General features: G+C 33.8%; 1 protein-coding gene across 19 annotated transcripts in view; it reads left to right on the top strand.

Moving 5' to 3' along the window:
• The window catches only part of ROBO2 (roundabout guidance receptor 2), a 1,699,370-nt gene that overhangs the window by 1,560,997 nt on the left and 113,858 nt on the right, over positions 1-24,515 (top strand). For 12 of the 19 annotated variants that reach the window (XM_067034903.1, XM_067034902.1, XM_067034900.1 and 9 more), the window contains 2 exons: positions 2,043-2,170; positions 6,680-6,691. In XM_067034903.1, the coding sequence (XP_066891004.1) occupies positions 2,043-2,170; positions 6,680-6,691 (140 nt within the window). The remainder of the gene's footprint in view (positions 1-2,042; positions 2,171-6,679; positions 6,692-24,515) is intronic. The other 7 variants (XM_067034916.1, XM_067034909.1, XM_067034901.1 and 4 more) reach the window with 1 other exon arrangement.

The raw sequence follows: 24,515 nt of genomic DNA, 5'->3' as shown, positions 1-24,515 counted from the left end.
GCTGTTTGGTAGGGTTCAGAGTATATAGTTTGGAACAAGAGAGAATCAGTTGTTCTCATGGAGCATACATGCTCTTGGAAACTAGGAAGACAATAAACAAGCAAACAAAAATTTGATAGAGGTGTGGGCTGTGAAGAAGTTAAAAAATACTAAAACTAACAAAAAATATGAAAACAAAGAATAAAAATAAGTAAAAGTAATTTTAAAATGTAACTGGTGGGTAAAGGGCTACTTTACATTGTTTGGGCAAGAAGACATCTTTGAGGGAATATTTGGGTTATCTTGAAAGTCAAGAATGATCAGCAATGAAAACTGTAGGAGAAGAGCATCCCCTGAAGTTACAAGAGAAGTTCAAAGACACAGTGGTAATTAGGTTGTTATGTTGAGCAAGGGAAAAGGGGCCATGTTGTTAGAAGAGAGTGAGGAAGAAGTTGGAGAGATTATTTAAAAATCTCAAAGACCAGAGTCTGTGCTCTTAACCACTTGGTTATGCTACTGGATGTTAAAAGCTCTGTGTTGGGGTTTTGGATATAGCAGTGAGTGAAGCAGACAGGATCTGTGCCTTTATCAAAAGAGACAAATCAAAATGTGAGCAAGTACAGAATGATTGGTGTAGCAATAAGTTTTTTTGTTTGCTTTGGGGGGTCGGTTTTGGTTTTTTGTTTGTTTGTTTGTTTTGTTTTGTTTTGTTCTGAGGAGAGAAGAATCATAGTTTTCTAGTGTGGTAATGGATGGCTTCAAACAAGAGTAGTGGAAGATAAGGCTTCCCTCATGACTTAGGACATTGTAAATCAGCAGAAGTTTAACCCAAAACATGCAGACAGAAAAGTAGCCACTGTAACTGGAGGATGGAGGAGCAAGAATAGTTAAGTTTAGTTGGCATGCTTGGTTCATAGACACTTGATTTCTGTCTTGCAGAGTTCTGTAAAACAGAACTTTTATTAGGTCCATGTCTCAGCTTGTAATAATGTTAAGCTGTGTTATTCTTTTATAACTAGCTAGAAGTAGAAGAAATCTGATTATAATAATCTTCAGTGCAAGCCTAAAAAGGTTTTTGTGGTCCTGAAAGCAATAGGAAGTCACAGCTAGTTGCAAGCAGACAGAACCAATTAAAGTAATGTTTTGGAAATATAGCTTTAACTGTGTGGTATGTATGGGAGGACAGTCAGTGTGATCAACCAGAAGCTATTGCAAAAATGTGTGTGTGAAATAACAAAGACCATCAGTGAAAATCAAGAAGAAAAATCAGATATGAAAACAATGTAAAGATAACTTCATCAATTTGTATAATTTCTTAGAATCTAATAAGAGCATATTCTTATGCAAGCTCTTAAAAAATTCATGTTAAAATTTTAGAATTGTTTTTCTGAACTAGTATGTTAGTGTACTTGTTAAAAAATAGAAGTGTGACGATAAATGTTTGTGAAAGAGCCGAGGACGTGCATTTCCAGAAATCACTCCAAGGCATGTTGATGTTTTAAAAGTTAATATGGCTAATTTAAAAAAGGATTACCCCTTCTTAATTCTTTTAGCCAATGTCTCTTTTGTCAATTTGCCAACAACTAAGAGAATTTTCTCCTTTAATATATGTCAGCTCTATTATATTCAAGGTACCTAAAAAATAAATCATATATTTGAATGCAGTGTAACTTACAAAATATAACTCACCAAGAAACTGAAATATACATTGTTTTCTTACTATCTAAGAGCTACCAAAAAAAGTCAAAGTGTTAATAATGCCTTTGATAGTTTTGATGCAGCCAGAGTTGTATACATATCTAAATTATCGTTAATTGATAATCAAGCAGCTAGAGATAAGATACAAAATTAATGATCTTATTAGCAGTACCTTTAATCTAAGCAGTTGCACTTTATGGCCGGACATTGTGTGTGTGTGTGTGTGTGTGTGTGTGTGTGTGTGTGTGTGTGTGTATGTTATTTTAGGTAAAATACAGTATAAAAGAGAAAAATGAAGGTGAATACTTAGTGTTATCTAAATATAATCAATGTTATTTAATAAAACCAATTCATATTCTATACAGGTATGACATCAAAGATGATTACACACTGAGAATTAAAAAGGCCATGAGTACAGATGAAGGCACATATATGTGTATTGCTGAGAATCGGGTTGGAAAAGTGGAAGCTTCTGCTACCCTCACAGTCCGAGGTAAGAGACTTAAGATGTGAAATACAATTGAACCAGCAGACTAATATTTGGTTAAATTGGTAAGTGAACTCACAATCAAAATAATAGCTTATGCTCTTTTATTATTATATTAAAATGCCTAGATTTTGTGTCCTCTCTATTTTTAGTTGAAATAAAATTACTTGCAAATGTGGGTTTGAAGGGATGATCATTTGAAGTGATTAATTTTTATTTAATAAATAATAGCTAATGTAGTTTAAAAGTAAATCTTAAAAATAGGAAAGATTTACACGAATCTTTTATGTTTCCATTGTTTTGAACTATTTACTGCTTTTAAATGCCACTAGTTTCAAAGATACTTGGTTTTCTGTTTACTAGATTGTCACTTTATACTAGTAGACTTTTTTTGAAATTCTTTTTTATTTCAGCATTCAAAAAGCAATCAGAAACAGCTAACACTGTTTCCAAAGGTGAAAAATGGACACAAGGGAGCTCCCATGTTGAGAAAATCTGATTTAGAGAGTGATTTGTGAAGTTCATTCACTTTAAAAAATTGAAATAGTCAGTGCCGCTCCTGTAATAACTTTCACTTCCTGGGTATCATGCACTTTCTCAGTCATGGAATAATTTTCGTTTATAGACTCCCTGCAATTGCTTATAAGTGAAAGAAAGCATTACTTAACCCTACAGTGAGCTAGAATGAATTAACTATCTTCCTGGTGGTGCATGTTGATCCATATGGGTAAATTATATAGTCCAAGGTACCAAGTAGTACCAAGTACACAGCTACACTTACTCTCACCAAGTAGATATTACCCATGGCATTGTTTACACTCACAGAACTTCAGAGATAGGCAAGAACATCCATTGCTCTGTCTTTCAGCCTTTCTTCCAGTACCTTAACTAATGCCTCCTCCTCCCATCCCTCGTGATAAGGAAGTTGGCTGCATGTTTATATCCATGTCTCACTTGCATCTCACCCTGTTTAGTCAGACCTCTTAGCCTTGTGCAGCTTTGCTCGCAGAAGTTTTCATAAGATTAGGAGAAAGGCTTGGAGGAATTTGGATTGGCAAGAAGTGTGTCAGGGATTCTCAGACTGGTCCTCTAGCTGGTAAGAAAAACGATGTTTGCCAGATGTATGATTTGGGCATCATATCATTAAAAAAAAACCTTCCTCCAGGTAAATATTAAGAGACATTTACTCTGGATACTTAGAAAAAAAAACTGGTGAGTTCCAGACTTCTCAATCACTTCATTTCTATTCCACTTAATCCATTTTTCCCCCATCCAGATATTCTAGTGTGCACTTAGATATAAAATAAACTTAGACCAAATTAGCAAGCTAGTTGCTTAAAAAGATTTTCATTCCTCATTAGTTAACAGATCACAAAAAGCTATGATGATACACCAATTGAATATATATACTGATAATATATGATCAAAATCTTATTTGTAAGCCACTTTAGTATAGTTAACCTACATTTTCTGGTAGGTGATTATATATTTATGTATATCTGTTTGCTTTTATCTAGTCAGTCCTTTGCAAAAGCAATTCACTTGACCATAATTCGCCCAAAGTTTGTTTGTTTTTTCTAAAGTAAGTGGAAAAACAAAATAAACAGCTAACCAAGAAATGTTCCCAGTCAAAAAAATATTTGCTGACTAAACAAATGGTGAGAAAATGTGAGGAGTTGTTTGTTTATAGAAGCAGCAGGGTTCCTTTTATACTTGAATGCTTGGATGAATGAGATTTGAAGTGGTCTGTTTGCTTTAAGATCTTTCCCAGCTAATTGTTTTCATAATTTGTTGAAAGTTTCAGGTTTACCATTTCATTTAACAAAGCATGCTCCTCCTGGATGGATGTTTGAAGCTAATTTACAAAACTAATAGAAAGAGTTGTTTGTTTTCAATAGGATTTTTTGTTTTTAATCAGCAAACCTTAATGGTCTCTCCCCTAATCTGTGTCCTGTAAATGGATTAGAGTGTTTAATCTGTGTAGTATGCATTTCATCTAAGACTGAAACCTCAAAAACAGGGTTAAAGAAATAAAATCTCCATAATATAATAGAATGTGGAGTAAAAATTGTTTAAAAATACTTTTTACCATTAGGAAAAATGGTTGGGATTTCTCATACTAAGAGGTTAACGGAAAAGAAAAATTATCTACGGCTTATTTTTTTACACTCATTTTTCTATGCACATAAATGAAATGTTCAGCCCTTCTCTGTATTGCTTTATTAGAATAGGGTCAACTGACCCAAGAGGCCACATCCATTTTCATCCATTTAATGCAGGGACACAGTTTAGTTTAATTTGCTGATTTTGAAAACATCCACCTGCTGGGTTTTTTTCAGGATGAAATGTTGCTATGTTACAAGGACAAGTTTTATTGTGATGTTTCTGCTAAAATTTTATCATGATATTCACTTTAACCAATTTGGGAAAAGAAAAAGAAGTTTTATAATCACAATCTGAAACAGACTTACTCAATTGTTTTCCACTTCAGAAATATGGTGAAAATTGACTATAAAATTAAACTTAACAGCAAGTAGCTCCCTTTGCTGACTTGACAAACATAAAATTAGAAAGAAATATTGCTAGACAATAATAAGCCTCCTAGCATTTAAATTCTAATCAAATATTTCATGATCTAAAAGAACTTTTTTTAAGTGGCTCCAAAATGAGTGAACACAAACTGCATATTCGTAAACAAATTTTTTCCCATTTTTCAGTTGCTTAAACTGGCTTTGCATAAATCAAGGCTTCATTGGGAAAACTATCTTGGTTCTAGAGCAATAAAGCTTTAATTTTTTTGGAATTTTCTTAGACTAAGAAATATATTTTATTTCTTTAAAACATGATTTCTCACCATGTTTTTTTCTTTTTCTCTCTTTACAATCATAGACTCAAAATGCCTTTTTGTTTCTAAAGGAAACATTGTTTCAGATTCAGCTCAAGGTGGCACCTGAAAAATGCAAATTCAAAAGTGAAACACACAGTACTTTTACTAGTAGACATTGGCAAAATCAAGAGAAATCTCATCAGTTAGAATAAGGCACAACTTCATTACGTTAGTCTGTTGTTTTGTTCTTAGTTGTTATTTTTGTGCCCCCCCCAAAAAAAAAGAAAGAAATTATTGTGCGTAGTTCAACTTACTTTCTCCCTCTTGCTATAGTAAACCCACTATAGACTGTGGGACACACTAGAGTTTCACTAAGCCAGAATTTTCATTCAGCTGCTATAATTGCTTTAGTCTCCTTTGAGTTGTATTACCCCCCCCCTTTAATTGTGAGTAATATTCTGAGACCATGAATCTCATAGAGAAGAAACTCCAATATAGTTTCAAAGATTGCACAGAACTAGAATTGTGATGTATTTGTTGAGTGAATGAAGGTCTATAAATATGGTTTCAATGGCTCTATCTATCTCACCATGCCAACAAGTCATCAAGACAAAACTACTCATAAGTTCGACTTACATTGTGTTCACAGTGGAGCTTTACCCACTGGGGTATTGATGAAGCACTTGTTTGCTGAATACATTTATATTTTGAAATGTAAGATTTAATAAAAGTTCAAACACTACTAAATCTATTTCTTCTTCATTTGAAAATGGGACCATATGTTTTATATTTGTCCATTGCTTTTACATAAAGTGGTTTACTATCTAAATTGATTTGGCATTATTCTTTTTAAAGAAAGTATTCTTAAGCCCATGTGTGTCTCTTACAGTTTCTGTGCATTAAAAAAGGGGGCAGTCTATGACAACTGATTTTACTGATTGAAAGTTATAGAATAATAAAAAATAATAATAATTTGTTGAAGCAGCAGTTTGAAAGCCATTCTCAGTATGAACAAGAATCTATTTGTCAGTCATTGTTTCCTGCCCTCTGCCAAAAAAACAAAAGAGCTTAACAGTAGTTAGAGGGCTACTCAGTTGAAATCTCTAAGGATGTTCCAACCTATTTGTTATATTTTCATCTACCCTGTCCACGCATGAAAAGTGATGTGATCTTAACTTATTACTGGCTGAAATGCAGCGTCAGGGGCTTTTCTGTAGTCCTTGTAATAGTTCTGACTAACCATGCTTAAAATCCAATTGCTATTTAAATCAGACAGCAAGACCTTCTTTTATTGACATGACATTTGCTAGTCTGTGACTTGAATAGTTATATTCATCAGGTTCTTAACTTTGGGGTAACACAAGGCTGTTTAACTCTAAAAAGATCTTTGAAATAATAACTATAGTAAATGATGATGACAATAAGACCTTATGTAAAGTATCTCTCAAATTGCTTAGAGTTAATCTCGGTGTGCAAAGTAATTGTTTTCTTAGAGTTCTATTTATAATTACGTTCAGTTTTTATCAAGCTAGGACATCCTGTTCATACTTGAACAATGAGACTAGAAGTCACCCTACTGTCCATACTTAAATGTAACATTACACATCATGCATTCTGATAATTTTCTTTTCTTTCTTTTTTTTAAATTTCTTTTTTATGTTCTCACCACACCATTGTAATGTCTACAGCTCGCCCTGTTGGTAAGTAGCCATCCTTCTATCCATTTCGCATGGCTTTGTACAATGCTTCATAGCTCATGCATAGTAGGATATGACTGAATGAAATACATTTGTTCACCCCTGTTAAAATATTACTTGAGGGACTGTCTGCTGTAAAAGTTGCTCTTAACTTTTTCATCACTTTACTAAACCATTTTGTAGTGGCTTTTTGTTACTTAGCAATTAATAGGTAACAATTTTCTTGTAAAAGAATATATGAATGATGAATATTATAAACTAACTTTTGAGAAAAATACAATACTTTTTCATGTGTGTATAAAATATTCAATTATTAGTTATGTTTGATATTCATTAATATAAAAGATTATGAACTAAATTAAGAAGTTCTATTATTTTATGCACTTTTATTTTAAGTTGCTTAGAGTCTCTGCTCTGTAAGGGCATTTTTTACTGCTGCATACTTATTATCTGCATGCCTACTTAAAATTTACTAGAATGCTTCAAGTTTCTATAAGTTGATGCTTACACTAAGAGGAAAAGGGAGGGATGAGCCGTGTTGTTTGGCATGAAAAGTTGTTTGAATATATCTTTTCCTTCATTTGGCTTTGCAAAACTGAAGTTAACAGCTTGCGCTTGCAGTAATTTAAGTGGTAATTATTTGTAAACACAAATAAAATATTTTCAAATGTATTGATAAACTTTCTGCATCTCTTTTAAAGTTTTGCTTAACCTACCAAGAAATGTGTTTGAATAAAAGAAATCTTGGTAATTGTATTATAAGTAAATACATAGATATATGCATAAATGGATGGGTGGGTGAATGAATAGATTAATTTAGTACATTGCTTCTTTAATATACCAAGAGATACTTCAATAAGTTATTCAATTTGACACAGCTTTATAAATGGTCCACCTAACTTCAAAAGCTTTCTTATTATACTGGCTTGACATTGTTGACCTTTGATGTATAGCCATCCAGACTCATAACATTTTTCCCCCGTTGGTTCAAACATTCACAAACATTATTGTTATGTAATGTACTCTTATATGGATAGTAAATACAATAAATAGAACTTTGGCTTCCCAATCTGAATTTCTGCTCTGCCATTTCTGAGCAGTACTTCCTTTGTCAGTTATTCAACATCCCTAATCCCCAATCACTTCCTCTATAAAATGGAGAGAAAAGCCCTGATGTATAAAAACTGCTATAGGAATGAATTGAGTTCAAAATTGATCGTATATGTGAAAAAGTTTTGTATGCCAACATTTGTTAACACATTCCTAGTTTCTGAGACACACATTATTTCACATTTCAATATTTTTGAAGTATGCTTATGGCCTATGATTAATTTGAATATAAACTGCAGGCATTTTTTCTTAAAACACAATTATTAAATTGATCATGCTTTTTACAATTGATGCTGTTAAAAAATTAAAGAACATACTCTAGTTTTTAATGTTTGTGCATTTGTAAGAATTCATATTAATAATAACTTTATATACCTATGGTATGACATTTAAAATTAAGAAGTAAATGGGAAAGAATAAGTTAATAACTTCATAAATTAACAGGAAAAATCACATTTAAATTATAGATCTTTATATATAGAAGCCTTATGCCAAAAAACCATGACCACTTGATTTATATTATTTCACAAGCTCCCGGAATGTAGAGCAATATGTTAATAATTTCCAAGATATTAAAACTCATGAATAAAAAAATACCTTTTTTAGAAAACGTGATATACACAGAGTACTGAGATATATTTGTCGCCTACAAGGCATTTCAAAAGTTATTTCTGTTTTTTATTCTTTTTTGAAATGATTTCTTAAATTCCCATTGGACTGGAACTAAAGAATAGCTTCTTGACACATTGTACTTTATTCTGGGAAAGTCTGTCATTTCATAAATCTTTCTTAAATGGCTTATGACAGTGCTCAGAAATATGAAGAACTATACTTTAAACTTGACAACTACTATTAATTTGGGAAACTGAATGTTTGCTATGCTCTTACTGGATCACCAAAGAAGAGACTGATAATGAGGAAATTAGCCTGCTTTTTCTTTGCATCGACTTTTTACATCAATTTTAATTCAGGAAGTATAGATATGCCAACTTTTATTGTAAGGTGAGAAGCTACAAATTAAGTAAAATCATGAATTAAATATTCAAATAATAGAAAACTACATTAATATTTGTTACTAGACTAAAAGTTTTTTAAATTTGAAGCTCTTAGCAATAACATAATCAGTATCCTACAAAGTAGAAACCACAGAAGGGGGAGAAAATCCATGTTTTGATTCTAGTATAAATTATGTGAAGAACTATGTACCAACTATGTAAAATTTTGAGAAAGTTCAAGGGGTAGTTCCTGTCTGAAGCTTTTAAAAGAAAATTAGAAATATATGCATATTCTGGAATACTTACAGATTCAGAAACCAATCACTACATTACATACCAGATTGAAACTTGATTGTCTGTGTGGAAAGCCAATTTAGAAATCATTTTAAACCTCTAAACTGGATGACTCTTATAAGCTGCATTTGAGTCAAAGAATTGGAAACTGTATGCAATTTACAGTTGGAATAAACACCTTCTTGCCTGTACTTTTGAGAGTGTAAGAAAACTCTTGATTTTGAGGATCATCAATGTGGGAAGTCCTACTGAAAGCAAAAAATCACATACTTGCCAATGGAGCAAAGAAGTCTCCAGATTTCACTTCCTCATCTGCAATGTCATCAACACCTCAGAAAGAGTCCTGGAATCGAACTTCCCTAGTTGCTCTTTACCACAAAATCTAGACAAATGCCACTTTGATCGTTAAAAATCCACCAACCCTTCTTGTGGTTTTGACTTTTTACTGTTCCAAAGGCATTCTTTATATGAGAGCAAAAGTACATCCTAGGACAGAGTTAAGTCTGAATGCTGAAATATTCATTTGTTTGTTTGGAAAACTCTTTTGATGAGGGAACTGACAGAAGAAAAGGGTCTAAATAGAGATAAATATCTTGCTTCCTATACCCATCTGTCTTATTTTCTATTGGAAGTCTTTCCCGAGCTTAAAAATAAAAAAGAACATCTATTTTGGAGATGGGCAACACATTTTTTCCTAGCAGCAACTCAAAACATAATGAGTAATTTGGAAAAGGACTGTCAAATCTACCAGCTGCCTTGCTTGTGAAGCTGAGGCCTGCTCCATTTTGTGTTGTGTATACCATATGCTAGATGGTGATTGCCTCCAGTATGGAAACTAAAAACTGAGTATATCAGGTGAAACTCATTTAAAATATCAAAAACAAATTGACAATACACAACTTTATGGAAACTTCCAATTATTTCCTAATTTAGTAAATCAAAAGTATGTTTCTTTTTATAGAATAGAGTTGGCCACACAAGAGTGTATAAGTATTGAGAAATATATACGTTTTTGGCAAAATTCCCATCTTTTATTATTATTATTATTTTAAAGAAGCAGCCACTCTTCTAAACAGAAAGCTATAGGGACATATTTTTTCAATCTTTTAACTGTTTAAACACAAAAATTAACATATCTTCATTTTAGAAAGTTCTCTTTTGAGTTGAAGTGGAGTTTTTTTTATAACATGCTCTGAAGCATTTTATTGAGGCCACCAAAAGATCCAATAAAAAGTGAGTGACTGGGGCTTCCCTGGTGGCGCAGTGGTTGAGAATCCACCTGCCGATGCAGGGGACACGGGTTCGTGCCCCGGTCCGGGAAGATCCCACATGCCGTAGAGCGGCTGGGCCTGTGAGCCATGGCCGCTGAGCCTGCGCGTCTGGAGCCTGTGCTCCGCAACGGGAGAGGCCACAACAGTGAGAGGCCAGCGTACCGCAAAAAAAAAAAAAAAAAAAAAAAAAGTGAGTGGCTGAAAAAATTCATTCAGGAAAGAGTAGAAATCAGATAATGCTTTAAAAATAATGCAACTGGTATTTTCAACACCCCTACCCTCCACCCCACCTTGAAATTTGGAAAATTTAATGTGCTGGATATAATTCAACTTAATATTGGAAATATTACAGTTTTTTAAAAATCAGAAACTATGTGGATATTATATACGAATCCTTTCATGTCGAGATCCACTTTTGTGCAAAAGGCATTCTGAGTATGTCTTGGAAGGAAATCTGTACTTTTATTCTCTTCAGCTTTTCTTCTTTGGGCAAGGTGTTACCCCATGACCTGAGGTGATCATCTCTCTCCTAGGAACCCTTGATGCTTCCTATACCTGGCGCTAATTAGCTACTTTATGCAGTGTCCCATTTAATTTTTATTAAGCATCACGTTTTTCATTGCTCCATATGTTTTGATTAAATTGTAGGTTAAAAAATGCATTGTATTTTGTCTTATATATTCTAACAGAGTTTCCATAATGTGAAACATCTAAAATATCTTTAGCTAATACTAATTTTTTAAGTGAAAAACAAGTAGTGGTTACTTCTCATGCTTGGCTGGTTTTAGTCACTGACTTAATTCTTTTGGAAGCACCTTGTGTGTTTGACAATGTCTGTTCAATGCCTCAGATTTGAAGGGTAGGTATAAAATTATTGAGTCATACTTTCTTTTCTCAGACTTTGGTGAAAATGTTTTATTGTTTTTGTATTGAATGGTACTGTAGGGAAGTACAAGGCTTACAGAATATTTTTATCCTCAGCTGGGATACCCTTTTATGAATATAAATATGAATACCAATGTATTCCCTTCTTCCATAACTTTGTTCGGTTATACCTTGGGCCTGATCACCCTGTGTCTAATGTTCCCAGGACAGCATGACCCCTAGAATCTGCAGATTCATCCTTTAATTGACTCTATTTCAAAATGATTTCTTCTGTTTTATCTTTGAATACTTCTGTTTCACTTCTTTTTCTCCAATACATCAGTTATATTGGCTTTCCTTTGTCTCAGTTCCATATTTGTTAACTTCTCTATAATAATTTTGAAGTCATCATTCTTTCACATTGTATTATTATTATTATTATTATTATTATTTTTTTTTTTGTGGTACGCGGGCCTCTCACTGTCGTAGCCTCTCCCGTTGCGGAGCACAGGCTCCGGACGCGCAGGCTCAGCGGCCATGGCTCACGGGCCCAGCCGCTGCGCGGCATGTGGGATCTTCCCGGACCGGGGCACGAACCCGTGACCCCTGCATCAGCAGGCGGATTCTCAACCACTGCGCCACCAGGGAAGCCCTGTATTATTTCTTAATGCCTATTTATCACCTTCCTAACTTTTTCAATTGCCGTTATCATTTTTTCTTATTTCTAAAATATATTTCTTTAATTTACTTTAACTGTTTGTTCATTTCCTTGATAAGCTTGAACAAAATATTCTTCTTCCTTGTGTTTTAACTCCTTTACCCCTTTTTGAGATTTTTTTGTTTGTTTCTTTTTTAAAGAGAGGCCCTGTTGTACATAATTCTATTTAGAGTATGGACAACTCTTTATTCTAAAGTATTTCTGTGTTCCCTTGGGTTATTTTTGGACGATATAAATGCTTTATCTCCCTTTGATTAATTGATTATGTTCTTTTCTGTCATTAATTAGTAAGTAATTAGTTAATATACAGTTTGTGTTTTTTTATTTTACGTAGATCCTGTTTTAGTCCCTACCTGATTATTAATCATCTAGTTAACTGCTGAAAACTAGGGTTTACATGTTTGAAGAAGAGAAAGTGGAAAGTATCAGGGTCATTCAGTAACCTCTACTTGGACTCTTACCTGGAATATTTTTTCCAAAAACATGTTATTTTCTCCTTGGTAAGCTAGTGATTCTAGTAATACACAGCAAACCACTTTATGTTACAAGCTCTCTGTATTCCATAGGAAACACTCTTCATCTTCCTTCATACTCCCTGCTTTGTAATGAAGATGGTTTTTAGGTATTCTCGTTTTCTACTGGTGCATAACAAGTTACCACAAATTGAACGACTTAAACAGCACCCGTTTTTTAGGCCGCAGTTCTGTAGATCAAAAGTCCAAGCAGACTCAACTCAGCCCTCTTTTTAGCATCTCACAGGCTAAATCAAGATGTTGATCAGGCTGAGCGCTTCTCTGGAGACTCTCCAGAAGAATCTACTTCAGAATTCATGCAGGTTTTTGGCAATATTGAGTTCTTGGTGGTTGTAGGATTGAAGTCCCCATTTCCTTGTTGGCTGCCAGCCAGAAGTTGCTCACAGTTCACTTGCTAACCTTTGCACATGGCTGCCACAGCCTTCAAAGTCAGCAGTGATCCCTTGAATCCTTCAGGTTCTTTGCTTTGTATCTCTCTCACTTCCCAGTCTGCTGTCAGCTAGAGAAAATTCCCTGATTGAAAGGTCTTAGGTGATTGGGTTAGACCCCTACACTAATCTTAAGGTCCCTAAAACCTATCTTAAGGTCAACTGATTAGTTATCTTAATTACATCTGCAGAATCCCTTTTATCACATAACATAACATAACCATGGGAGTAACTCCATGAAGGGAAGGTCATGGGGGCCCCCTTAAATTTTTGCCATCCATAGTAGGCTTGGCTTTTTCTTTCCTTCAATACCTTCTCTCCAGACTTCTTAATTTTAGTTGGTTATCTGCAAAGTCATGTCTCATATTTCCCAAGTCTCCTTCTTGACTCTAGATCTCCTTTCTTTCCACCAAAGGATCATGGAATGGGCTCTCAGAGTATTGACAGAAAATTTTTGTGAAATTGTCATTGATAGAGGATTGTGGATAGAGCTAGCTGTTGCTCACCTTGCATCCTCATTTTCCTCCAGATTTGACCTTGTTTGGCAGGGGTACTTCACAATTTGTGATTTGAGGCAATGGTAGTTTTTCCATATTATTCATTTATTTTGTTATGTTCAATAGAGGAAGGTGGAGCAATAAGCCTTTACTCCATTACTTATTAATTTTGGGGTCTATCCAAATGAAAATAAAATAAACACTAAATTTGTTAACTTAGTAGTTAAAAGTACTATAAATATCAAATATCACAATAATGTAAATATTCTGGCTAGAAACAGTATTATGAGATTAGTATTAAGAGATTTCACTGGCTATTGCCAGAAAGAAATAGCATCAATATTTTAGTCACACCTTCTTAGAAAGCAAAAATTTTCACTTTTATAAGTTATAATAATTTGTTGACAGAAAGATATCATCATACCTATTTACATATGCGTATACTGTATATATATCATGATGTGCATTACACCTAAATATTATATGCATGACATTTGAATCACTGCACTACTTATTTAAACATATTAAATGTCACTCAAGGGAATAGTACATAATTAGATTCATTAAAATATATAAACTACCAAATTAAATTAAATTTTGAGTTAAAATACATCTCAAAGCTTTTTTAAATCTCTTATGGCAAACATGGCTTCCCAGATTCACTGAGGCTATTATTTTCATCTCCCCTACAAAACTATTAGCTCTTTGTCAGTAAATACATTGTTGTATTTATCTTTCTGACGCCTCTAGGTCTAGCATAACATTTACATGTGGGAGGGGCACGCCAAATGTTGGTGCAGTTAATTGATATACACGTATGCATACATAGGTAATACTTGCCTAGAAAATGTTTATGCAAGCAGTTTTAAACAGTGCTATAAAAAGATTAAGCAACATTAATGGTAACGGGCCAATCATAGAGTCCCCATTCTGCTAGTAGGAGATAAAATACAACAAAAAAGAAGGCACTAATGAGTTAGGATGGTGCCTTACTAAGCGTGTAATTAATGTTATTAAGAAACATTGCAGTTGCATATTAAAATTCCGTTAACTAAGCAGCCCTTCAGCTTCAGTACATTTGTTCCTTGCTTGCAAGTTTCCCCCCTTTTTTTTCTGATTGGCATCTTCATGCAGTCTTTTTCTAAAAAAATGAGATAATGGGATGTGATGAACTTTGTGGTTTAGCTAGAGTGCTGACATGACAGTTCTGGCAAGTTGACAGGTTAAGTGAGGGAAAATGGAAGTCTTGTCTCACCATTTACATGAAGAGCCGTTTTTAAGCTATAGATTCCCCTCCTCACCTCCACACTTACAACCTCTTCTACCCACAATACTGAGAACTCCAGCTTTCCCAGTTAGTATCTGGAGAGGATTTTTTTCACCACTACTTGAACTACTTTTCTTCTGCTGGTGAAAATGAGATCTTGTTCAAACATAATGAAAATATTGCCTCATTTAATGATCCATTAGTTTTAAAATTAATAGATTTTCCTTGAAAATTAACAGTCCCTTAAAGAAAACAAAATTTTATTATTTTATTTTCTACTCAGTATTTTAGTTTGGAAAGCAAAGTAGAGAAGCAAAGCTATATTGGTGAAGGACAGTATAATATGGGAAAGTGTGATTTACAATTCAGAATTTGTTTAAATTTAATTTTTTTCTTAATTTGTAACTTGTAGAATTCAAAAGTTTATGAAATTTGCATGTTAGATTTCAGAATGATTTCCTATAGTTACATGATTTTCTGTACTTGCCTATAATTTAAGTGCAAATCTGAAATATAATAAAATCTAAAATGATCTGTAAACATATCCAACTTAGTTACTTTATGAGTTAGCTATTTCATTTATTACAATATAGAAATATTTAATACCATTAGAGGATTAAGTTGGACTTGCGAAAGCCAGTAAAGACCATTTACACAGAAAAATACATGGTTCCACCGATATAATCCTTCAGTTTAACAAACAGACTTACCTGCTTTTCTAAAGGTGTCAGTGAAGCCAGGTGATGGTAATGGTGCATTGGTGCAGTCTGGAAAACTTCTGTCTCTAACATAATGCATGTATTTTTCCCTCTGTGAGGAACAACCTCACACCCTTCCTTTCTTACCTACTTAATCTCAAAAGAACAAATCTCTCTCTTGCTCTCTCTTTTTCTCTTTCAATGCTTTCCCCAACTGTTGGAGACAGACTGAGTCAAGTTACTCTCGTAATGGTGGGACATCCTGTATTACAGCAATTACCATGTTCATCATGTTGTGTCATGCTTGATTGTTTGCATGTGAGTTTCCTCTGGTAGGCGGTAAGTTCCAGAGAACAGAGATTTTAGTAACCTCAGACACTGACACCATATAAAACCAGTAAATGTTTGCTTAAAATAATTAAACATTATTATGAGTTAAAGTGCCAAAAAACATCTGAATTCATTTCTAGTACAAATTTATAATAATAAATTATTATTTTTATATTTATTTAATAATTTATTATTATTAAATAATAATAATAAAATTTATTTATTATTTTTTTCCAGTAATATGTTGCCTTAAAAAAATTAAGGTCAAATATGGCTATGTGATGAATTGGGAGATTGGGATTGACATGTATACACTAATATGTATAAAATAGATAACTAATAAGAACCTGCTGTATAAAAAATAAATAAAATTTAAAAATTAAAAAAAAATTGGCTATGTGGTGGAGCTGTTTATTATAACACTGTTTTTCTATGCATGCAGTGAGATCTAAATGTGCAGGGTATTTTGAACCAAATGAATTTATCCTTTTCAAAGGCATTCTATTTATTCTGGATAATTGTAGAATCTTTTCATTTTTTATACTTACATTGCTCATTTTCAAGGAGAAGCATATTATCTGTGACTGTACATTAAACAACATGGTTTTAATCACTCTCACAAAACATACACATACTTTTTTGTGTGTATGTCACATTATCACCAAAACTCAGTACATTTGACCCACTTTGGAATTGCTTTCCCATTTATTATAAATGTCAATTTAGAAGGCCACTTACATTTTATTATAGTTATATAACACATTGGACTAGCTTCATGGCCTACTTTAGTCATCAGATTTTGAACAACCATGAGTAACTTTTAGTTTTCAATATTATATGAACCTTCAAAAATTAGTCTTCCCACAATCAATAAATTCCACAACAGTGGTTTAAAAATATAAAGAGTATAGCTGCAAAATTGGAACACGTCTTTACTCATACAAGGATTGAATGCAGTTTGTACATGTGAGGGCTCTCATAGGTGGAGAGTAGAATATGAAATCTAAATAGATGAAGAATCTAAAGATTTTGATTCATTTCAGTCATTTTATTTTTTTGACAACTATACTTTCCATATTTATGAAAACAGCAGACTATTTAGTAGTTTTACTTTTTCATTTTGACATTAAGAAAGCATATATATATATAACATATATATTGAGAGATAGATTATTAGATTATTGTTGAAAAAAGGTATAGATATTGGTTTTTGTTATGGAATAATAATTTTTAATATTAGTTAGAAGTAAGGTACTGGCTGAGAAAGAAATCACAGCACTCATCCAGAAGAGTTATTGCCATGGACTCAGTAAGAAAATGATTAATTGGAAAGGTAGGTAATTTAGCAATTTGATCGTTTATATTCTTGAAAAATAGTGACAAATGAACAAAATGTGATTAAATGGGGTTTATAAAAATGATCATTTTAAATCCTATATCCCCAAGTTATATTTTTCATTATAAATTCATTACTTCCTCTGGAATAGATTATGTGTTAATAAGTTCCAAATCAAATATTTTTATGACATTATGCATTTTCAGTATTACTAACAGAAATTTTTCTGAAATCAAGTGGTGTTAAATAGTAAAAATTAAATAGAATTAAATAAGTTGAAGAAACAATCATTTATCAATTAGAAGCCAGCCTGTTCTGATTACTGAGTAAACATTCATCTCTTACTCCTGCTCTACATTCCACGTTAATGAAATGAATTTTTGCTATTTCTTGTTGCTGAGGCTAAGCCTATTAACTAATTTTTTTTGCAGGAACTTTTAGAATTGGTAAACATTTTTTATGCTGTTTTTGTCACTCTGGGGTGGTGGCTACTCATTTATAGTCTCTAAGTTATAGATTTTCATTTGGTATACTGGGCATTCTTTACAGAGGGGCATATAAGAATCAGTTAGGAAATTTTTTCAAATATATTTTCTTTGACTTCTCCCCACCCAAATTATTATAATAGTGAGTTACTTTCACTGGTAAGAATGCGTCATATTCTTTAGTATGATGAGATGGAAAAAAGCGAGAGTATTTGCTTTAAATCAAGAATTTTATTTAGTGTTCACTATTTGGAGATTTTCCAGGCCGAATAAAGATACCATTTCATTGCAAAATAATAGACAGCACACCATACCACTAAGAGTTTACAATGGAACAGAGAATCAAGGCGCACAAGCAGGGGGAACAAATAGAGAAACAAGACAATACAAGCGAGGGCAAATACCTTAAGTGGGAAGAACACAAGAAAAGTACAAGATTAGAGTGTGTTCAGATTAATCGTTGTCGACAAGGTGGATCAAAGGATAATAGATATCAAGATGGATTAACCACTAGAACAAGCCAATACACATGCTAGTGATTGAAAGTAGACTGGTCTGCTGAAATGCTGGAGCTAGTTTGGGGACAGGTGAGCATCAGTATGGTAAAATCCTGGGCCAGCTGATGGAAGACAAAATGCTACACAGAGGAGAATGATTTGCAAGCATTGCAATGGCAAGCAATAGAAAAAGCACTGTAGGTTTTTGAATAAAGAATCACTTGAAATAAGTATACTTAAGAAAGGTTGTACTTACAGGTGGCACAGAAAGAGCAAGATTATAGGTTTTATGTACTTTAACAATAAAAGCAATTATTTAGGAAAAACATGTTATGCTTTTAACAACTTTATACCGTATTGGAAATTATAGCATATAACTCTTACCCTTCAGTTTGGTAATAGACGTGACAGATTCCCAGTTAGTCATATGGTTTGAAGTGCACCATATGTGTTTAAGAGGTCCAACTATATCAGACGTCAAGTCCTTCTTCCTATCTATTATTTAATCTTGAAAAGCCTTCATGAGATTCAATTTTCTGGTCTTTACATCATAATGATAGAAGTTAAGACATAGGGCTCCTTGAATATTAAATGAGATAATGCCTGTGGATGGTTTAACACACCTCCTGGTACTTAATAAGCACTCAATTCATTTTAATTATTGTTATTGTATTAAGCAGTTTTCAACTTGCAAATCTTTAAAGCAAGCAAATGATGGAAGAATGTGTGTTTCAAATATGCTTATAGAATATATTATAATTTAACAAGCAAAAAATATTAAATAGCAAAAAATTTTACACTTGAGTTTCGGATACAAAGTTCATAATCTTTATTGTTACAGAAGAAGCTTATTCACTCAGGTGCAAAATTGTACCCAAAGGAAGAGCTGCTGAGTGTGCCTATAACCACCCTATCACATATTAATGTATGCAACTTCTTCATGACTGTCTCCAGGTTCATGTCTGCCATAGAAAGTCATATTTTCCTGTAAAAACAACTCTGAACAACTCTGATGTGATGACCTTTAGGGTTCCCCATCCCACATCTCCAAGCCCACCTCATGCAAGGCCTATGTTTCCTACTCGTGTTCAGCCATCTGATTTCCATATCACCCATTCACTCACAGCAGCGGGCATTAGCGTAACAGAGCTGTAGCGTGACTTTGATTGAAGCCAGCTTGGGCTGAATGCAGTATCAAAGCATAACCTAGCAGAAATCAAATCTAATTTACTGTGCATTGTATTTAAATTCTCAAAAACACGGTTTTGGGTGAACAGTACCAGACCTCTAATCTTTTTTATTTTTTTTCCTGTGTCTTCTTCTAAGGCTTTTTATTTTATTAGGTCTTATATTTAGTTTCTTGATAAAATTTCCTTAATTTTTAAAAACATCTTTATGGGGGTATAATTGCTTTACAATGTTGTGTTAGTTGCTGCTGTACAACAAAGTGAATCAGCTATATGTATACATATATCCCCATATCCCCTCCCTCTTGTGTCTCCCTCCCACCCTCCTTATCCCACCCCTCTAGGTGGTCGCAAAGCACTAAGCTGATCTCCCTGTGCACCATGCAGCTGATTCCCACCAGCTATCCATTTTATATTTGGTAGTGTATATATGTCAATGTTACTCTCACTTTGTCTCAGCTTACTCTTCCCCCTCCCTGTGTCCTCAAGTCCATTCTCTACGTCTGTGTCTTTATTCCTGTCCTGCACCTAGGTTCATCGAACCTTTTTTTTTTTTAGATTTCATATGTATCTGTTAACATACGGTCTTTTTTTTACTCTTTCTGACTTACTTCACTCTGCATGACAGACTCTAGGTCCATCCACCTCACTACAAATAACTCAATTTTGTTTCTTTTTTATGGCTGAGTAATATTCCATTGTATATAGGTCCCACATCTTCTTTATCCATTCATCTGTTGATGGACACTTAGGTTGCTTCCATGTCCTGGCTATTGTAAATAGTCCTGCAATGAACATTGTGGTACATGAGTCTTTTTGAATTATGGTTTTCTCAGGGTATATGTCCAATAGTGGGATTGCTGGGTCGTATGGTAGTTCTATTTTTAGTTTTTTAAGGAGCCTCCATACTGTTCTCCATAGTAGCTGTATCAATTTACATTCCCACCAACAGTGCAAGAGGATTCCTTTTTCTCCACACCCTCTCCAGCATTTATTGTCTGTGGATTTTTTGATGATGGCCATTCTGACTGGTTTGAGGTGATACCTCCTTGTAGCTTTGATTTGCATTTCTCTAATGATTAGTGATGTTGAGCATCCTTTCATGTGTTTGTTGGCAATCTGTATATCTTCTTTGGAGAAATGTCTGTCTAGGTCTTCTGCCCATTTTTGGATTGGGTTGTTTGTTTTTTTGATATGGAGCTGCATGAGCTGCTTGTATATTTTGGAGATGAATCCTTTGTCAGTTGCTTCATTTGCAAATATTTTCTCCCATTCTGAGGGTTGTCCTTTCGTCTTGTTTATGGTTTCCTTTGCTGTGCAAAAGCATTTACGTTTCATTAGGTCCAATTTGTTTATTTTTGCTTTTATTTCCATTTCTCTAGGAGATGGGTCAAAAAGGATCTTTCTGTGATTTATGTCATAGAGTGTTCTGCCTATGTTTTCCTCTAAGAGTTCTATAGTGTCTGGCCTTACATTTAGGTCTTTAATCTATTTTGAGTATTTTTGTGTGTATGGTGTTAGGAAGTGTTCTAATTTCATTCTTTCACATGTATCTGTCCAGTTTTCCCAGCACCACTTATTGAAGAGGCTGTCTTTTCTCCATTGTATACCCTTGCCTCCTTTATCAAAGATAAGGTGACCTTGTGTGCGTGGGTTTATCTCTGGGCTTTCTATCCTGTTCCATTGATCTATATTTCTGTTTTTGTGCCAGTACCATACTGATTACTGTAGCTTTGTAGTTTAGTCTGAAGCCAGGGAGCCTGATTCCTCCAGCTCCATTTTTCTTTCTCAAGATTGCTTTGGCATTTTGGGGTCTTTTGTGTTTCCATACAATTTGTGCAATTTTTTGTTCTAGTTCTGTGAAAAATGCCATTGGTAGTTTGATAGGGATTGCACTGAATCCTACAGTATAGTCGTTTTCACAGTGTTGATTCTTCCAATCCAAGAACATGGTATATCTCTCCATCTGTTTGTATCATCTTTAATTTCTTCCATCAGTGTCTTATAGTTTTCTGCATACAGGTCTTTTGTCTCCTTAGGTAGGTTTATTCCTAGATATTTTATTCTTTTTGTTGCAACGGTAAATGGGAGTGTTTCCTTAATTTCTCTTTCAGGTTTTTCATCATTAGTGTATAGGAATGCAAGAGATTTTTGTGCATTAATTTTGTATCCTGCTACTCTACCAAATTCATTGATTAGCTCTAGTAGTTTTCTGGTAGCATATTTAGGATTCTCTCTGTATAGTATCATGTCATCTTCAAATAGTCACAGTTTTACTTCTTCTTTTCCCATTTGGATTCCTTTTATTTCTTTTTCTTCTCTGATTACTGTGGCTAAAACTTCCAAAACTATGTTGAATGATAGTGGTATGAGTGGGCAACCTTGTCTTGTTCCTGATCTTAGAGGAAATGGTTTCAGTTTTTCACCATTGAGACAGACCTCTAATCTTAATTGACTTTTTATATCTGGGTCTACTCCTCTGGAAATCACACACTGTACTTTTCTTAAGGAGCTATTGTTTTTAACTAGTACATGTGTAATTGAACATTGAATTGTGCCACTCTGTTTTCTTCTTTTCATTTCTTGTTATAGATGAAGCAATAAAGTATCATCATTTAATAGGTTAAGCAAGTCAGTCGTTACATTAGAGTTACAAGAGATTTGTCTAATGCTTCAGGTTTTAGAGAAGACATAAAAATATGTATTTATAGTCTTCTGTCTTCGAAATATATGAGAATTGCCATTTCTTTCTTTTTTTTTTTTTTTTTTTTTTTTTGGCGGTACGTGGCCCTCTCACTGTTGTGGCCTCTCCCGTGGTGGAGCACAGGCTCCGGATGCACAAGCTCAGCGGCCATGGCTCACGGGCTTAGCCGCTCCATGGCATGTGGGATCTTCCCAGACCAGGGCATGAACCCATGTCCCCTGCATCGTCAGGCAGACTCTCAACCACTGCACCACCAGGGAAGCCTGAGAATTGCCATTTCTATAACTAGCATATTCTTCTGGAGTTTATAACTCAAACTCTTTTAATTCACATTGGGTTTAAATATGTGTTTTGGATTGTCATCCTGAGGACCTAGTTGTGTTTTTTCATATTTAATGAGAACCATCATAGAAAATACATTTTGTGTATGGGACACTTTGTGCTATCGTGCTGTGTTGATAAAATGCCACCTCTCTGCCTACTCCCTCCCATTGGTGCCATCGGCCAAGTACTGTCTTTTCAAACCATTTTCACTGCCACCTGGCAGAAATACTGAAACTGTGAAGTGTTATCAGAAGAATTATTGATGCAGTTTTTCATTTTAAAAACCTCAAAAATAAATGCCTTCAGCTGATATCCCTTCACAGAAGGTTACAGTATAGGTCTTGGGCAGAGAAGGAGAGTCTACAGAAGTAAAAATGATTGATGCAGTTGGTTTTGGTGGCTCCACTTCTGATGACAATAAGAAAAGATGTACATTTCCAGAGACTTGAATACTTTTAAAATCTTTTGCTTTGTTAAATGCTTTAATATCTTTATTTTTTAATTTTAAAAATGAAAAGCTGATTCTAGTTTCAGCAAGATCAGTGTGATTTAATTTTGGGTGACAAGAAGCAATTTGGTACATTAGAAATACAGTGTATTTATAATAACTTGGAATAAAAGTACATTATATATAAACATCACATGAAAGGATATTTCATAGCATGAATAACACGAATGCTGATAGCACTTCGTTACTAGTCTTTAAAAATTCATTATGGAATAAAAACTCAAGAAACTTTGATATCCTGGTCTTTTAGATTATATCATCAGTGGTAAATATTGCACTGTGATATTGCGGAATTTCTTTGGCCTTTAAGAATTCTTATGAAATATTATGTTTCAGTGCTACTATGAATATAGCAATTCTCAACTGGATCTGCGGTCCCAACTTGCTAAGATTTTTCAGCCTCAAATCTGCCTTTTCTCTTTTAGTCTTTTAGGAAGAGCATTCTTTCTAGAACACAACCCTATTATATCTTTCTTGCATAAGCATCTGTGAAAAGATCTCCATACTTTCTAGGGCAAAATTTAAGCTCCTTTAGCATAAATTATCTCACCCTGCCTATGTCACTTCTGCATCCCTTATTTTATTTTTAAAATCATTTATATCCTCCCAACACATCTGCTTCCACAGGTCTCTACCTGTGTCTGCCTCTCTCTGTCCCAGGTGACCTGAGTCCTCTCCATCTCGTGAACTCTTATTTGTGCTTCAAAGCACAATTCAAACATAGCCATCTCCTGGCATCTTTCCTCTTTTTTCCTCAGCAGTTACTTGATCTAGTTTGTGCAATTCCACACTTTTTCCCCTGATGCCCCCTGCATATTACTATTATTATACAAATCATATTCTGCTGTATTTGTTTTTATTTATTTATTTAATAGCAAGTCTCTGCCATAGGCTATGAACAATTTTTTATTCTGTTTTCTATCTCCTGTACCAAGCAGAATGTATCATAGTTTGTAGCCAGTCAATACATTTTTGAATGAGTAAATAGATGAATCATATCTTTTTCAAAAAGTGGATCGATAGATGTGGTTATTCGCCAGTCCTTATTTTGGGGGTTATGTTTTAGCAGCTGTGTTAAAATTGTAGGATCTGGATTCCAAAAGCATTTTACAAAATCGCTCATCTATCCAAAGGTTTTTGAAAGCTTGAAAAAATCAAATTTAAGAAGTCTATAGTTTAATATTTAAAGTACAAATGGTAATTTTACTGAGATAGATAGGTGATAGATAAACAGAGTAAGCATAATATGCTTAAAACTATAAAATATGTTCTCATTGCTTGCATTTGATGTTTCATCTGATGATTTTAATCGTGTATTCTCAGTTATTACATTTAAAAAATTATATAAAGAAGGAATTTATAGTTCATATGGGGCTATAAATTTTTACTAACTAGTTTTACTAGCTAGTTATGAGAGCAAATTCAAATTCTTTCTGGTCCAAAGCAATACAGATGCACTAATAAGCTGTGCATGTGATTTTCATCGAAGACTGTTAACTGATTTTTACTATATTGACTTTTATTTTAGTTTTTATTTTTGATAATGAGGTACAAGCTAAGTTACTCAGTACTTCTTACTTAGTGTCTGTGTTGGCAGTAAACTTTTTTCATAGAATTACTAAGAAGTAAAGAAATATACATTAATCTTTAAATTTTTTTAATGTATATAAGTTTTCTTAGATATTACAGATGATAGAGACCAATCTTAAGTATTTTGGGGTATAACTATTGGTGGTTTCACATATCTATTGAAAAATGGACACTGCAGTGTTTTAAGAGTC

Source organism: Kogia breviceps, chromosome 5 (assembly GCF_026419965.1).
Source record: "Kogia breviceps isolate mKogBre1 chromosome 5, mKogBre1 haplotype 1, whole genome shotgun sequence".
In the NCBI taxonomy this organism is placed as follows: Eukaryota; Metazoa; Chordata; class Mammalia; order Artiodactyla; family Physeteridae; genus Kogia; species Kogia breviceps.
This window is presented reverse-complemented; position numbering and strand designations above follow the sequence as displayed.